At 39.8% G+C, this 16148-nt stretch overlaps 1 protein-coding gene across 5 annotated transcripts in view; it reads left to right on the top strand.

The window, feature by feature from the left end:
• Positions 1–16148, top strand: part of MAP7D2 (MAP7 domain containing 2) — an 82245-nt gene that overhangs the window by 44209 nt on the left and 21888 nt on the right. For 3 of the 5 annotated variants that reach the window (XM_039551307.1, XM_019282968.1, XM_019282971.1), the window contains exons 2-6: positions 1796–1873; positions 5147–5310; positions 12281–12395; positions 13343–13441; positions 15396–15506. In XM_039551307.1, the coding sequence (XP_039407241.1) occupies positions 1796–1873; positions 5147–5310; positions 12281–12395; positions 13343–13441; positions 15396–15506 (567 nt within the window). Of the gene's footprint in view, positions 1–1585; positions 1614–1795; positions 1874–5146; positions 5311–11856; positions 12095–12280; positions 12396–13342; positions 13442–15395; positions 15507–16148 lie in introns of those variants that run through there. The other 2 variants (XM_019282966.1, XM_019282972.2) reach the window with 2 other exon arrangements.

The raw sequence follows: 16148 nt of genomic DNA, 5'->3' as shown, positions 1-16148 counted from the left end.
CCCTTTCTCCAGTCTCCTTGTTCCCAAGCTTAGTCTACCATCTTTGGGCTCTTGATCCAATCTGAATTTGACATCTCTCTGCTGCTCCTATCATGAGTTGTAAGTCTCATGTTTGTTTGACTTCGAGACCACTGAAAAACTTTCCACTGGAGCTGTAATATACCTATGCTGACAACAGGATTCACCTTCTTGTCTACTTATTGCAGGCCCCTTCAAAGCAGTTATAACCCTTTGCTGTGGTTGCTTTCCTGCCACCTCTTGTCTCCTTCTTCCTTGTCAAATCTGAAAATAAATGTCAACCAAGTGAGCAAACAAGTGAACTAATATGGAAGTAGGATGAGTCTTTAGTAATAAAAAAATATGTATTTGACCCACAAATTTAGTTGTAATTAACCAGCTGGGAGCTATAATCTCATTTTTCCAGGAGCCTGGCTGCCTTCAGGTAGTCACAGTCTATGTGTGCCGAGGAGGATTAGAGATGGTCTTTGAAGGTGCTGCTTGGGGAAAAAGCAAGCTGTTATTGTAATGGGGGACAGCTCAGACCCCACCTTTGTCACCAGTCACCACTGAGACTGGCTTTCACCCTTCCTACAGAACAGTGCATTTTATAGAAAGGTACTTGCTATGCAAAATCCTTGCTCCCACAGGCAGGTTGCCTTTGGAAAGGAACCTGCAAGTGTGACTTTTCAGGAAGTTAGTTGGGGTTACAGTCTATGTAATTTTTCCATTCATATTCATCTGATAAAATTAACAAGTACAGTTCTCAGAGCAAAAGGAAGGGAACTTAATTAGAATTCAGCAACTCAGTAGGGAGCCCAGATAATGATTGCAGAGGATGTAAACTGTGCTGTGAGACACCGTGCCTGTTTTCACTGCAGCACTGCTCAGACTGCAGGAGACCCTGAGAAGAGAGGGAAGGAAGGGCACTGGAGGCCCTGTCAGCTGTTTTAAGCAGGTACCATCCTCAAGGCACTCATTGGTGGCCTTACCCCTGCTGTTGCAGAAGGTCCACCTAAGGTCCATCTGGTGCTTGTTCCAGGGCATGCAGGTAGGTGACTCCAAGGCACCTGGTGTGTCACACTCTGCCTTCCTGCCTCCTTAAACTGGGCTTTTCAGCTTCTCATGCTGTGCAAAGAACTGGGGTGTCCAGATCCAGGTACGAAACCCTTAGGCAACCTCCTCCCAAACAAGCATCCTACTTCCAGATACCAACTCCAGGAGGAAACAAAGTATTTCCTGCCTGGGAAACAGGGGAGGAGGGCTGCTGCTTCCATAGTCCCATCCAGCAGTAATTGCTGGTTGTTGAAATGAGCTGATGCTGAGTGAGTGAGGAAACTGGGGAGCTGTGGTCAGCCATAAATATGAAGGCTGGGACTCCACATAGCTGCTTACTGCTTTTCTGAGCCACCTTTTACTTTCTAGCAAAAAAATTTAAAATTAGCTTATTAACAAAGATAAATGTATGTTAATTGCATCTTTATGGTTTTTCCCAAGGAAGTTTCAAGTTTTGAAACAAGCACTAACAGCATGCTTGTTTGCTCTGAGGAGTCAGGCATTTACGCTGAGGAACCATGCTTGGAGTTCAGCAGTAGGTGGGAGAATGTGCTCAAGAGGTACCCAAATCCCAGCTCATTAACCCACCTGCATACAAGAGCAAAATTGGTTTTGTTATTGGATTTGTTAAATGCAATAGTTATGATTTCTTTTTGATGGATTTTTTAAATTTCTTTTGAATGTTGCTTTAGTTTTGCTAACAGCTTTTTAAGACGTTTTTTTTCCCTCCCTTTGTCTTCAGCTATTGATGGATTTCTGAAAACTGATGAAAGACAAAGACTGGCAAAGGAAAGAAGAGAAGAAAGGGAGAAATACCTTGGTAAGTTGGCAGGAGGTTGTATGTATTATTTATATACACATTTTAATAGGCTTAACTAACTAACATAGTGTTTTTTCTGTTCAGAATTTTAAATCTTGTTATTCAGTCTGTTCCTAGTCTTTACCACTTCTTTTAACTCAAATTATAAAAAATAATCTTTCTGGATTTCCAGTCAAATATTTAATATTCTATATTTACAAGTTGACTTTCTTCTTTGATTTGTGAGCTTTTGAATATAAGTTTGGGTTCAAGATACTGCTGTTATGATCCTGATTTGTGAAAATACCAAATAAGCCTTGAATAATAGTCAGAATAATATGTAGGATGATTTGGTAAAGCAACCTCAATTTTAATCTGCTCAGTTTTAGCCATCTTGAAATATATGATAGAGTTGTTAAGTACAGCATTAAAGCCTGTACTTTTCTGTAAGTTGTAAAATGGTTAATCTTTCGGGAAAATGATAAAAAACATTATTCAGTTCCTGAATAACATAAGCAATTATTTCAGATTTTTTTAAAAACAGTCAGTTATTTTTAGTCTATTAATAGGACCAGGGAAATGTTGAGAGAATTGTAAAATACATATGTGAAAAGTATAAATATATATTTAAGGGGAGTGGGTGTATATACAATTAAAAGATAAACATGTAAGTATATATTTGTGTGTGTATGTATAGATATACACTTACGTGTACATAAATGAAATTAATTGTTCAACATTGGTTTGGACTTCTTATATCTCTCTCTATGGATATAAAAAAAGTGTTAAACAGTTAACTTCACTTTTCCTTGTTGTAACGACAAGAAAGGTCAGTAGCAATGTTCCTAGAGATTACCTGACAATACCTAGCAGAAGGAATTGTCAGTATTTTATGATTTTTGTAAAATTTAAGATAAGCATATATTTTGAAGAAATGTCAACTAAGTATGGGCACCTGTTAAAAGAACCATAGGAAAATACTGTTTTCCTTGCATTAAGTAAACAAACTGTTGATTGTTTCTTGACAAAGTCTGGGGCTTGAGACCAGTGACTTGACATTTTTTATTACCATGGACTTGGTCAGCAAGATTCCTTTTTGTAGTTCTGGTGAAAATCTGCTGCTCTTTAGTACTTAATCTTGCCGGAGCTTCTGTCTATCTGGGGCTTACTTCTCTTCCAGGTATGCTCAATGTAGGCTATTTCTTCTTTCCTCCTGATTATCCCTTCTTTTCTTGTTCCCAAGAAAGTGATATGATGATTAGATTTGAAAGGACTTGGGGCAGAAGAGGAGATGAGAAGGAAACTGAAACCTGGAGAATTTGGGAGTGGTTGGCCCAGGGGATTTAGAAGGTGGTGTCTGCAGTTTTCTCCCAAACATCATATATGCCTTCTGGAAACATTTTTCTTTAGGGTTAAGACTATTACTCTAATGGGAAACTTTGGGTATTGGTCACAGTTTGACTGTGACCATTTTCTTTTAGATGTTCGGAAAAAAAGTAGCATGTTACCCAGAAGGTCAGGTCTTTAAGCAGTAAGCAGGTACCATGTAGCAATATGAAGTAACATTTTCACCCAAGACAAAACTCACTAATCAGTGGTTTTGCATCCCTAAATGAAGCAACAGGAATGGTACATGTGTCCATGATGACAGAATTGTTTACTTCTCTGTCCAGAATCAATCCCAGGTTTCACCTACTTACTCAGAAGGTAATAGCTCAATCTCTGGACACCTCACTTTATTTTTGGTTTTTATGAACTCCAGCATGCTTTTTTTCACCTGCTCTACCTGTTGTGGCTAGCAGTTGGAACAATTAATGCCTGGTCACTTGTTATCCACTGTCTCTGAGGTAACTTTTTCTGTTGACAAGTCTGAATCTTCATGCATTCAATCCAGGCTCACTGCATCACTGACATTCCCCTCATACAGCCCTGTCCTGAGTGGGGAAGATGAGTGGATTTTCATAAGGCAAAAGGGGAAGACAACAGCAACTGTATTTCTAACAAGAATAAGCTAGAAGTTGTTCTGAAAAGCAGACTGGACTTGAGGAACAAGTATTGTAGAAGGATTCTGTATTCAAGGGAAAGAAATGGAATGTTGGAAAAGGATCTGGGTGTTGGAAGGACTCTGGTGTTCACCTGGGGACGTTGGGATGGAGTGGAGCTAAGAGCGACTGGAAGTCACAGCTGTGGTTAAAGAGCCTGGGGACAGGAACTGAGGGGAAAAGGGTGATCTGAGAATTTGGGATGGGGTTTGGGGTGGCTGGGCAAGAGCCTAGGAAGGATGGGAAGATAATGTGAGAGAGTTAGAAGGGTGACGATGTGCCACACAAGGAAACAGGAACTGAAGAAACACAGGCTGAATAAGTGAGCAGGAAGAAGGACTAGCTCTAATATAAACAGTGTTAATTCTGGCTTTCCCTGACTTTCAAGTTCTTAGCCTGGCACTATTCCTTCTTTGATATTGGCTGTATGTGTGTTGGTATGTGACACTACAGGCTTGTGTGTATGTAGGCATGCTTACTGAGCTCCTCTTTCCTGCCTTTTTATGGAATACACTTGCATGGAAAATGGATTTTTCCTCTCAATTTGCCACATCAATCCATACTTCTTGTTCTCCTATGTACACCTGAAGCAACAGTCCAGTTGTTGGAGTCTGAATTTCTGGAACATTGGGGTAATGTCCCATGAAGATTATTGCTCCAGTTGGAATAAACAGCTGGGGAAACCCTCAATAGCAGAAGTAATTCTTTTTTCATGTGAAGAGGCAGAAGTGGGTAAAGATGTAGCTTTAGTTATGCTAGTTATGAGCTGAAAGATGCGTTTTCAAAACTTCATAGGAAACTTAGCATATATTATTTACATGTGTCTATTTTGAAGGCAGCTCCACAACAAGAAGCACAGTTTTAAAGAAATCCCAAGGGCTTTTGCTTCAACATATGTAGCTGATTTCCTTCAAAGCTTACTAGGAGCAGTACGTCTGAAAAAATAATTTGGCTTTAAGCTTCAGAGGGACTTGAAACATAAAAAAAAATTTGTTAAACTGTTCTGTACACTGTTTGTACATAGGTAAGGGGTACAAACTGGCACCTTGTGTACAAGGGCTTCCTTTTTTATTTATTGAGCAAATCACTTAGATTTACTAATAGTTTCGGCACTTCTGTGCACTATATTTTTAATCTTAGTGGACTAAAACCTTGTGTACTTGTATTTTAGACTATTGTTTCATGTTATCAAATAATTCTTAAGCAGAAGCAAATTTGCATGAAGTGAAATGCACCTTTTTCTCTGCACAAGCTGCTAGGGAACAGCAGATACTGGAGAAGGAGAGAAGAGCAAAACTTCAGTATGAAAAGCAAATGGAGGAGCGATGGAGAAGACTGGAGGAACAGAGGCAGAGAGAGGAGCAGAAGAGAGCAGCTGTTGAAGAAAAACGGAGACAAAAGCTCAAAGAGGAGGAGGTAAGGTCCACTGGGAGATGTATGGCAGCATTAAACATGGCTGAATATTGACATGCATTAAACGATTGGGGGTGGGGCAGGACTGGAGCAATTACTGCAGGAACTGCAAACCACATCACCACAGCTGTAAGTAGTCTACCACTGTACATCAAAAACACTTTCCAAAACAATTGTGTTTTATTTTTGTCTGATCTCCTGGAATAGTCGTCTACTATTGGTAATGTATCTGGGACTCTGATTGTCAAATATAAAGCACCAGCTTTCTGGAAGGAAGTCTTTAAAAATGAGTGTGTCCAAAAAGGGAAAGATTTTTCTTACTATTCTGTTTACTGTCCATGAAACAGAAATAATGTTTGTGAAAATGTGTTCTTCCATTTTTCCTTGGCGACAGAAACTCAGAAATTTGTACTTAAAGCACTGAAGAATCTAGGCTGTTTTTAATTCTAGCACAGAACAAAATCACATGTTTTTAAGCATCTTCGTACCCTTCTTCTCTTCTATGCTCCCTGCTGAGATCATTTAAGGTTCTTTTTTTGCTCTAGTGAGTCCAATTTCTGGTACAGCTCTCTGAATGCAGGGTGTGTGTGTATATCTCTGCATGACATTATGTAGAGAACACTAGCACTGCTACCCACAACTGATAAAGAATTAATGATTTTTGGAAAAGGGGGCAGTGGTTTTAAAAAAAAAAAGAGCCAAAGGAAAATATTTCCCCAATTCCTGGATAAAAAAGCTTTAGAAATACAAAAATAGAATAAATCTTAAATTCCCATTTTCTGCTCCCTGTCCTTTCATCAAAATAACTTTTCAAAACAGATAAAACACTTCTGCAGGATTTCAGAATAACATACAGCTGTTCATTGAATTTTTTGTTTGATTTTTCACTTTAACTTGAAGAGAAGATTATATCCTGTCATTTGTCGTTCAACTTTAACATGCTCATTGTGGCTTCTATGTAATGGCTGAGAATTAATTTTAAAATATTTTGTCATGTGGTTTGTTTCAAATTCTTTTAAGAAAAATGGGAAAAAGCAGAAACAAAGGGTGGGAGGTCTCTCTCCTCTGGTAACAGCACTGAAGTCATGTGCTCCTTCCCCAGCATTTCCTGCTGTAATAACCTTTTGTAGCTAAGCAAAATTGATTCCCTTTGTGAGGGTTGTAAGGGGAAGGGACAAATACAAAGATTTCCAAAACCCTGTCCTCAAAATTTTCAGCAGAGCAGGACAGAGAGGCAGAGAGGAGTAGAAGAGCGAGTATCTGCCAGCTTTCCCTGCCTGCATGGTTTGTCTTTGCTGGAGAAATGAGAGCAGAGTTGTTGGATGTGAGAGGCTGTGACAGGTCAGTCCCAAAGCCTCTGTTCAGTGGGGGCCGACCCCGTCTCCTGTAGTGGCCTCCTGCACTTCCCCAGAGATGGGCATAAGAGGCTGAGTACACTGTGATGTTTTTCCCAAGCATCAGCAAGCCTGTTCCAGGTCCCCAAGACACTGCACATGTGAGGGGAGACTTCTGTAATGGTGAGGGAGAGGCTGCTTCCAAGTGTTTGGTCATAATGTGAATACCACTTGTAGCTCTGATCACCAGGCTGGTCCTTTATGCTTGAAGTGTCCAAAGCCTTTTTGGAAGCTAAAGCAGGCCTGGGTCTGGATTCTTTCCCTTTCCTTTCCTCCCTGCTCCTCCCCCAGGCTAAGGAACCTGAGAGAAGGCTATGTGGGCAGGAAGACAGGAGAGGATGCTTGCTTATTTGGGGGTGGATTAAACCTGTTAGGAGGAAAAAGTCCAGGAGCCTCTGAAGGAGAAGAGGGTGCACAGGGGAATAATTTATAGAGCAGGGGAGGGTCAGAGAAGGAGGAAAGCAGGAACAGGAGACATCATCACCTCCTAGCTTCCCTTCACAGTTTCTTGTCCCTCATTTCTCAAATTCTGTTTGAATTCTGCTAAAGGATCTGCCAGTTTAGCCCCACCTTCCCCAGCCCTTGCTCTTGTGATGAACCCCTCAAAGTCTGTGTGCATAATAACAGTGCAGGTCTGAGTAAGGATGGTGATGAACTTGGAGCTCCCTGGGCATTGCAAGTTACTCACTGCTTGTGAGTCATTCTGGCCATTTAAAACCATCTTTACTGGAAGAGCTTTGAACATGTATTTCCCACACCTGGGGTGTGGGGGGTGTGTGTGCCCCAGCCAGTGAGCCAGTGTACAGCAGCATCTTCTCAGTGTTTCTCCTTTTAACACTGTTTTGTACTGGCTGGGGACTGGAATACCCATTTTACTTGCTCATCAGATGTCTGAAATGACAAGTAGAGAGATTTTCTTCCTTGCTTTCTGCCTTACTGGTTGTCCTTTATATTTTCCCTGAGTTATTTCTCCTTGTTTTTTAACACAGCAGAAAGTAATCTCTCTCTACAAAATATTGTTGTTGCACCTGAAAGAGTCTGAGAGGAGTAGCTCTTAACAAACTGGTGGGAACTCGTTGGCTCCTATATCAGAGCATCCTCTGCTTGACTGTTTTGCATGCAGAGGACTTCTTGAGGAGGTGGCTAAAATCCGATTTATTTTGCTTACTTTCCCCCCTCTACAATGCCAGATAAGAGATGGTGGTTTTAAAGTCTCTCTTGGTAGGAGTCGAGGTATTCTGTCAGAGTTCTTTGGGGCAGCTGGAGCTTGTTGCAGAGCACAGTGGAAGTGTCTGATTCTTCAGAAGGGAATGAATAACTAATGTTTAGAAATTATTCTGTCTATGTTGGCTGCATCTTTCTTATCTGCAGAGGTCTTCAGTATCACTGCCTTTCCCTTTGTATTACTTTTAAAGCTGCCCACTTGTTTTAGTAAAAGCAGTCCTCAGTCTTGAGGAAAGCAGCATGTTGTTCTACAGAAGAGATTTAAAAGTTTCTTGTAGCAGGGAACAGGACAAAAGTACAGCTAGTCCTTTTTCAGTTAAAATAATTTTTTTCACTTTTCCTATCTTGAACTTCCCATGTGACTTGGAAATACCTAGTAAATAGATGTCTAGCTGTACACAGGTTATTGGGAAGAGATTGTTTTGATGCATGTGTTTTGTTACATTTGTAAAAAGTATGTGCTTAGACACCAGAGTGGGAAAAGCTGTCAAGGTGTTACAGCTTTAATGACTTACTGTACTCCACTCCAAAGATGAAGCCAACTGATAGTGTCAGGAAACAGTGAGCTACTTACATACACTGCCGTATATAAAGTGAAGAGGAAGAGATGGTTTTGGGCTCTTTTAGATGTTTGTGTTGTACATATAAGATTAGTTTAGAATTATTTGCACAAATTATTTTAAGTCATAATACTTGAAACATTGGTTTTTTCCTTGTTGTCACATCTGTGTTATATTTTACACAGAGAAAAGGAAATTACTTAGTCAAATTACTTGTCTTCTCACAACTGAGTTTTGAGGGGGATTTTTTCTTTGTTTTTAATTCAGACAGTGCAAATGTTTATTCTGTTGCTCAGGCTGAGGAAAACTTGTATGAATAACTGGATTTTGGAAAGTAATGTGTATTTTAGATACTAGCAGTAGCTGGCTCTCTTTTATGATTTTATTCATTCTTAATTTAACCTACATGCAGTGCTTGTGCATTATAGGGGTTTTTGTGTGAAAACTCCCTATATCTTGAGAGTAGGCATTGTTTGCTCTATCTGTAGCTGTTAGAGTTCCCAAATGAGATCACATGGATAGTTTGATACATTTTCAAGAAGGTGCTTCATCTATAACATACACTGGAAGGGTTTTCTGCATTGTTTGCTGATGAAGGAAAGCTTTGTCTTGCGGTTTAGTTATCGTCATGGAACAAATTATTAATGTATGAGTTGTTTATGCTAAGCTTCCTTATGTCTTATTATTTTCTTTGGCTTTTTAGTTTTGTGCCAACTTAAAATGTTTTATAATAACTATCCTTTCTTTGTGAAAAGCAGCCTTCATATTGTTCTTTATCTAGCCTATATCTGCAGAGGTTTCATGAGTTTCGATAATTATGTTCTATAGGGCTTTAATGAAAGGCTCTTTGCAAATGAAATGAATGATCCTCTCTAAATAACATAACTGAAGATTTCAACCTCAGACTGTAGGTAACATGGGCTTTCAAATGTCTATGAAAAGTCATTTAATTTCTTTAATCTATTTCACCATGCATTTTATTCTTGAAACAATACTTTGATAGTGGGTGGTGTAAGTGTATTCTGTGGTTTGCAAACCATAGAATATTGCTTACTCCAGGCATCATTTTAAAAACCCCAAACAAGACAGCAAACAGAAATATTTGAAACTTGACTGCTTTAATCTTATCTTTTTTGATTAATGAATAATAATATTCATTAGAAATGGGGGGAAAAAAAAGTTCTGTGTAAGAGTATGTTTTAATTAAAAAGAAATGGGAAGGTGATTTTTTTTCCTTGGTAAAGAGTGTGGGTAGAAAGATAGATTGGGGTAAAGATGCATAGTAGAAGAAAGTGGTGGAAAGAAGCAGACTGCAGAGAAGAAATGGTGATGAAATATGTGAGGTTTGCAAAGACTAAGTACAGAGAAAGGACTCAAACAGAATTAAGTTAGAGGTGGGAAGCTAAAAGTAAAAAAGCACAAACCTTGTTATGCAAAGGCAGCACACGCCGACTTTAAATGTGAAAATTGCATCATTGAGTAGTAAGAGGCGAAAGAAAGACTGTAGCAAACTAAAGCAGAGAGGAGTGACTTTGGATTCCAGAGAGTTGAAGATTGTCTCCTTTTCACTTGCAGGGTGTTTGCAAGAAGCCAGTGGGGTGTTCAGGGCTGTGGGGGTTTTCTGTGCTGTTGCAGAAGAGGCTGCACTTGAGCTGTGTGATGCTGCCTGCATTTGCTCTGTAGGGAGAAGGAAGGAGGCAGAGCTCTCACTTTCATGCCTGCCTGGACACTGATGGCACTGAGTAGACAGAGGGGGGAAGAAGGGTGGGGGGGAGGGCAGGGAAGCAGCTGCCTGCTCTCAGTGGTCTTTGAATGATGTTAACTGATAGACCGTGGGCTTACAACAGGACTGAAACATCGTCTTCCTGGAGACAGCAGCAGAAATTGTAACAGCAGGGTGGGTCACCTGGCCAAAAGGTAACAGGAATAGGAGAGATAGGAATTTTAGAGGATGCAAGACTTTCCTTTTTTCACTCTTTATGTAGAGGGTAAGAGAATATTTTATAGCACAAGTGATTTATAATAAAATTAGAAGAGAACTTAAAGATTAAAAGAGTGTCTTGCTGTTGATATTGATGGATAACTGGTAGCAGGCTTGGATGAGGTGGAAAAAATTAGTTCAGAAATAAATTACTGCAAGCCATAGTAGTAGAAGAGATTCTTTAAAGATATGGGAGAGGCTAAAGTATATTGTAGATAACCAGAAGATGATGAGAGAATCTGGCAATATAGAAAGTCAGTGACCAAGGTCAGAACCCCAGGAAGGTAAGACAAAGTTTATAGGTGCATGTATGTGTGGAATATGTAAAGTATGGAGATTACTGGAGGTGCCTGATGTTAGCATGTGATGTGCTGAAGGAGCTCCATCAGAGACAACTGGCTTGACACCAGTGCAGAGCCTGAAGGAGACATACTTGAACAAAGACTGAAATTTTTTTGTAAAATATCTCAGGAAAGGGCAACAGGAAAGCCAGACCAAAGGTGTTAATCAGTGAAAGAAAGTAATCTGGCCAAGAGATATATGAACGTTTTTCCACACAATTTATCTGAGCTGCCAAAAGATATTGGAAGATAGAGCAGGGGATTGATAAAAATCAGAATGGGTGTGATGTAATCACAGAAGCCTGCAGGATCCAGTTTGAAGTGAATAAGAGTAGGAGACCAGAAGGACACAGCAAAGGTAATAAGGAATAGCACCAAAAATACTAATAGGATCAGAGGGCTGAAACTCACTGAGGCAGGAGCTGGAGGCAGCAAGAGCGGACTTATCGTTCACAGTAGGGGTTGAGCTGCTGAAATGTGAGGGTGAGAAGGTTGCCAGATGCGAATGAGGTACTGGGAGGAGGAAAGGAAGAGGCTGTTAGATGATGGAGCTGTGGGTGGGGAAGAACCACATTTTATCTGCTTGAAAGGAGGAAAAGAAAAGGTGCAGGGATCATTGCCACAACAATAAATCACTGAGAAACTAGCAGAGGGAGGAGGTGGGAATGAAACTCGGTGGAGGTCTTTGAGAGTCAAGAGGTGATGGAGAGGGAATAAAGTGACCATACTTAGCTGTAAGTTAAAGGTAGAGCAAGATTTGGGGAGGGAAAAAATTAATTTTATTCTTTCCCCTGTGAAAATCCTAACTCATGGAGAAGAACATGGGGCTGGCAGGGGGGAAAAAAGGTAAATCTTGGAGCAGTATGATCTAGGCATGCACTAAAAAAAATACACAGAGAAGAAAAAGAAATCAGAAGATATTAAATGCCTAGACTCAAGGAACATAATAGAAGAAAAGAGGGAGTTTTTGTAAAAATAAGTCGGGCATCCTGCAAAGTAACCTACTTTGGGTTTGAAGTGATCATTTATCCGAGTGACTAGGTGGAGCCACTGGCATTGCAGCAATTTAACTGTGCTCAGAAAGGGATGGGAAAAAATCCTGATGTCTGCATAGACAAGAAGGAGTTAATGCTTGTCGAGCATTATTCTTATACAAATTAAGTCCAGGGCACAGCAGCAGCCTCACCAGCAGGAGCAGATGCTAGGCAGTGATGCAACCTGTGTTATTTACTTAGGCCTCTGTAGTGACCTCAGTGGCTTGCAGACAAAGGATACGCATATCTGAAGGTAGGTAGCATGCTGATACCTTCTTTATTCAGTTCTTTTTCTTTTATTGCGAGCAAGCTCCTGTAATCATCTTGTGTGGAGCAACAGGGGGACTGTGTATTTTTAGCATGGTTTTGGAAGGTGGGGGAAGGAAGCCCCCAAAGAACTGATGGAGATTTGTGTCTGGGTTTGTACCAATATTACCAGGAACGTTTAGAAGCCATGATGCGCCGGTCCCTCGAACGCAGCCAGCAGCTGGAACAGAAGCAGAAGCGATGGTCGTGGGGAGGAGCACTGGCTGCAGGCTCAGGAGGCAGAGATGGTAAGTGAAATAGGCTGCCTGCATTGCAGATCTGCAAGTGCAAAATGCATGAGATTGTGGAGATAGTAAGTATGATGGGTTTATAGTTAGGGTGGTACTGGAGGGGCTACTGCCTTGAGGCGTGAATATGTGCTTTGTAATTGCTTGCCAGGCTTCCTCTCCCTAATACCTTCTGTGGAGAAAGGTTCCTCCTAACTTTAGGAATGCAGATCATTTTAATAGAGTAACCAGAATCTGTTTGGAGGATGCTCAATGCTAAAACTAAAATTGATGCACTGTCTCCCTTTTTAGCTTCTTCCACATTGTCTTCCCATGCACACAAATAAAATTTAGCATTAAATTTAGCAAATTTAATATTCACCAAAGGACTGAGTGCTGTCTAAGGCTTGCAAAAGATGATCTGTTTTTGTTTGGTACTTCTAAAAACCTGATGGGAATTTCTAGATGACTATGCAGCATGTGCAGTTTAAAATAGTTTGGGTTTTTTCCCCACATACATTCTGTTACTGCTATTTTTGCTTTGGCTTCAGAGGAAATTCTTCTTATTACATAATCAGTAATGTGCTGCTTTTGTATTTCAGAAAGATGCATGTTTTCTCTTTTAAATCATACAATTTATTTAAATTTGTCATGTTTGAATAAACTGATGTTATAGGGAAAAATATCCATGTTTGTGTGTTGATGAAGTATAACAGTTACTCTCTTTTTAAACAGTGTGTAAGTATACTTAACTTTAAAAAGGCAAACTCTGTTTCATATCATAGTTTTCATGATATGTCATTTAAAAAAGCCAGGAAATCAAATATATATAATAGTAAAAGAAGTATCTTATACTTTGAGAAAGAAACAGGTTTTCTTTGTGATGCAGTTTATGCTTAATTCCAGCTCCCCCAACTTATTCAGTAATTTCTTTCACCTCTTTTTGCTCTGATTTCTCTGCTGTGTAGGTGAATCAGAAAATACCCCACCCCCTGTTCTAGGTTTAGCTGCCAACACCCTTCCTCCAGACCCTGTGACCTCTACTGCTCCTGCTGATTCCTTCAATGGTATTTCAGAGAATCACAGTACCATCGTGTCTCGTTTATAACTGTTTTAATCACTGTAATCCATCCACTGATCTTGTTCTTCCTAACCACTGTTTTCTTATCATTTCAGTCTGGTACTCTACGGCATTACCCTTAGTGATGTAGACCAGTATCTTTTTAATTTCCTTTTAATTTTGCCATGGTGGAGCAGTGCATGCCTCACATTCCAGCACAATAGAGGCATTTCATAATTTTCTCAGTAACTGTAGACTTCTACCACTCAGATTCTCATCACTGTTAATTCTGTGGGTGCCCTCTGTGTGTGTCTATAATTACACATATATTTGACAGTTCTAATGGGTGTGCACAGTTCTAATGGCGGTGCTGTTGAGAAAAATTTCAGTTGCACAGTAAGAAAATGTGACGAAGACCACATTTCATCAAAACAGCCCTCTTTTTCCATTTCAAGGGCCTTCTGCAGTATTTTAAGAACAAGTAAATTTGGTATAAACAGCCATGTTATGTTTTCAGCCTCCTGAAATGAATTTTGGCCAAGCTGGTATCTGTAACAAACTCAAGCGGTTGACTTTATTTAAGCAATCATGTTTTATATTCAGTTATCTTTTTTTTGGTGGGGTTTTATTTGTAGGTTTTGTTTTTTTTTTTAATTATTATTCCCATAGAAGGACTCTGAAGTAGATAAGTCCTCCAAAATTACAAATGGATTGCATATAGGATTTCTAATCTTGATTGCAAATGTACTTGGCATTTTGAAAAGAAAACACAGCCTGTGCTTTTGAGAAATAGGTTCCTTCTGTCCCCCAAAGGAGGAGTTAGGCTTGGTATTACTCCTGCAGAATTCACAGTAAATGTTGTTCTGCTTATGATTTCACAGAACTATTACTTCTGTGCAAACAGATTCAATTTTTTTTACTGATTGTTGTTCATGTCCAAAGGTATTTGTCCGTGCAACTAATGTTTTGCAGCATACCAGCATTATATGTGCTTTTATAAAAAAGCAAATGTAGTGAATTGCATTGCTTACTGTAGTAGATGGAGGAAAATCTTGGAAACCCCACTAAGACAGTTACTGCATTCCCTATTTTGATGGACAAAATAGGGAATGCAGTAACTTAGAAGGTGCAGAATTAGGGCCACATACATGTCTCTAGCTGAAAATATTTTTGCTTTTGAAAGAAATAAGATTCAAATATAGGGGACAAAGCATCTCTGCTTTTAGCTTCTGAATATCATACAGTGATCATTATGTACTAGTACTCTGTAGTAATAACTTGAGTAGCATTTCTCTTTCACTTAGTTGAATAAATGCCAAAGTAGGAAATGGATATTTTGCTCAAGCAGACTTTGTCAAATAGTATTTCAGAAGAAAAATGTACCAAAAAAACTGAGTTGTCTTTTTGATTTTTTTTTTTTTAAATTCTTCTCCAGCACAAAAAGATAAAGACAAATGGCTGATGCCAGCTCAGTCATTAAAAGAGTGGGGTTTCATACAGATGCACAACTTTTGGTTATTTCATTTTCTTATTGGAGTGATATCTGATGTGATCCCCAGCTCTTCCAGACTGAAGATAGAGGGGAGGGGGAATGAAGATGAGTTCAGAGTTGTCATGTGTGCAGTTCGTTCTGTTTGGGTAACTTTATGCTTGTGCTGGTATTAAGTATCTCGTATCAGAATAGCTTCACTCATTCAGACCTGATATATAATTATTTGCCAGTGTCAGTATAAAAAACAGGCTGTTAGAAAACTGGAATTTTAAATTCACAAGCAGAAAAGTTGCATGCCAAAGCATGTGTCATAGGGTGCTGGTCCTCAGTGCTCAGAAAGAGCTCACCTCATGCCTAATTCAGTGCTATGATCAGTGGCAAGGGCCACAAGTACAAATGCAAGGTTAATTTTTGGAGTTTATCAACACTGTGGTGTGAATACAAATATCTTCAATGCATTTCTCTGCAGCGTGTGACAAACTTTCAGCTTCTACAATGAATCTGCCAAAGCAAATGGAGTCGCCAATCAGTAAACGCCTCTCGTCCTCCACAGCGGCCATAACACATTCCCCCGACAGAGGCAAGTGAATGTGCTGGTCTCCTGCCAGCATAAACTCTCCTTCTGCTTAAAGCACTTCTTTCTGGTCCATGTAGCTTTGTGGTTTGCTTATGTCTGTTATTCAAAGGAACTCAAACATCTGCAAGGTTCTGTATTATATAATAACCTGGTTCTGCAGCCTGTCCCAAGGCTGTCCTGCTGAGCTGGAAATCATAGTCCAGCAACAAATGCTGGGGGATTTTTACTGATTCTTTTTCAACTTTTGATACTCCAGCAAACAGGGCTGTAAGTACAGGCTGCGACTGCAGCAATTTCCTATATCTGTACTGCTTGTGACCTTCTAGCAAAATAAGGAAATACAAGCAAACCAGAGGTGTGGCTTGACAGTAGATATGGGATGTACCGTAGGCAGGAGTACGTCTGATGAGCCACCTGGGAGACTCCAGTCTGGTGACCAGAGTTGTGGAGCCCTTTAATTTCTTATGAAACTCTGATCCTCAAGAGACTCTGCAAAAGATGATCATTTTGTAGGATTAGTGGTTGCTAAACACTACAAAGAGGACTGAAGGTTTTATCTCACTGTGAACTCTTTGGATTTTTTTAGGTTTATTTTGTGTCTGCTTTTTTTGCTTCTACCCCTTTTTTTTTAAAGTCTAATGGGAA

The sequence above is a fragment of the Corvus cornix genome, chromosome 1 (assembly GCF_000738735.6).
Source record: "Corvus cornix cornix isolate S_Up_H32 chromosome 1, ASM73873v5, whole genome shotgun sequence".
Taxonomy (NCBI): domain Eukaryota; kingdom Metazoa; phylum Chordata; class Aves; order Passeriformes; family Corvidae; genus Corvus; species Corvus cornix.
This window is presented reverse-complemented; position numbering and strand designations above follow the sequence as displayed.